This window comes from Apaloderma vittatum, unplaced genomic scaffold (assembly GCF_000703405.1).
Source record: "Apaloderma vittatum isolate BGI_N311 unplaced genomic scaffold, ASM70340v1 scaffold41699, whole genome shotgun sequence".
Taxonomy (NCBI): domain Eukaryota; kingdom Metazoa; phylum Chordata; class Aves; order Trogoniformes; family Trogonidae; genus Apaloderma; species Apaloderma vittatum.
In genome coordinates, this window is record NW_009735399.1 from 17,625 (window position 1) to 17,943 (window position 319).

General features: G+C 36.4%; 1 protein-coding gene across 1 annotated transcript in view; it reads left to right on the forward strand.

Annotated features, from left to right (window-relative positions):
* Window positions 1-87, forward strand: part of LOC104279320 (probable tubulin polyglutamylase TTLL1) — a 13,459-nt gene extending 13,372 nt beyond the window's left edge. Inside the window, 1 exon segment of the mRNA XM_009876556.1 lies at window positions 1-87. This exon segment is cut by the window's left edge and continues 82 nt beyond it. Coding sequence (XP_009874858.1) covers window positions 1-87 — 87 coding nt within the window.
* The last annotated feature ends 232 nt before the right edge of the window (window positions 88-319 follow it).

Consider the following 319-nt stretch of genomic DNA (forward strand, 5'->3'; position numbering starts at 1 on the left):
TGGCAAAGCCGTTCTGGGCAATCCACTGGAGTAAAAGGAAACCGTGCAAGAGATTCAGGAAAGCCTGTACTAACCACCTGGAAGTGATAACAGGAAAACCAGCTGCACACTTGGTAGGAAGACATTATAAGCAAAACCACAGTTTTTTTAACAGGTTTCTCTATTTTGCTACATTGTGTGTGGGATATATTAAAAGAGGACGCTGCAGCCTTTGAAAAGAAGTGAAATAAACACTCTAAACTAAGGAAGTGTACTAGATATACACAGACTTGATGACTATTACAGTAATATATATATAATATGTATGTATATATAATAA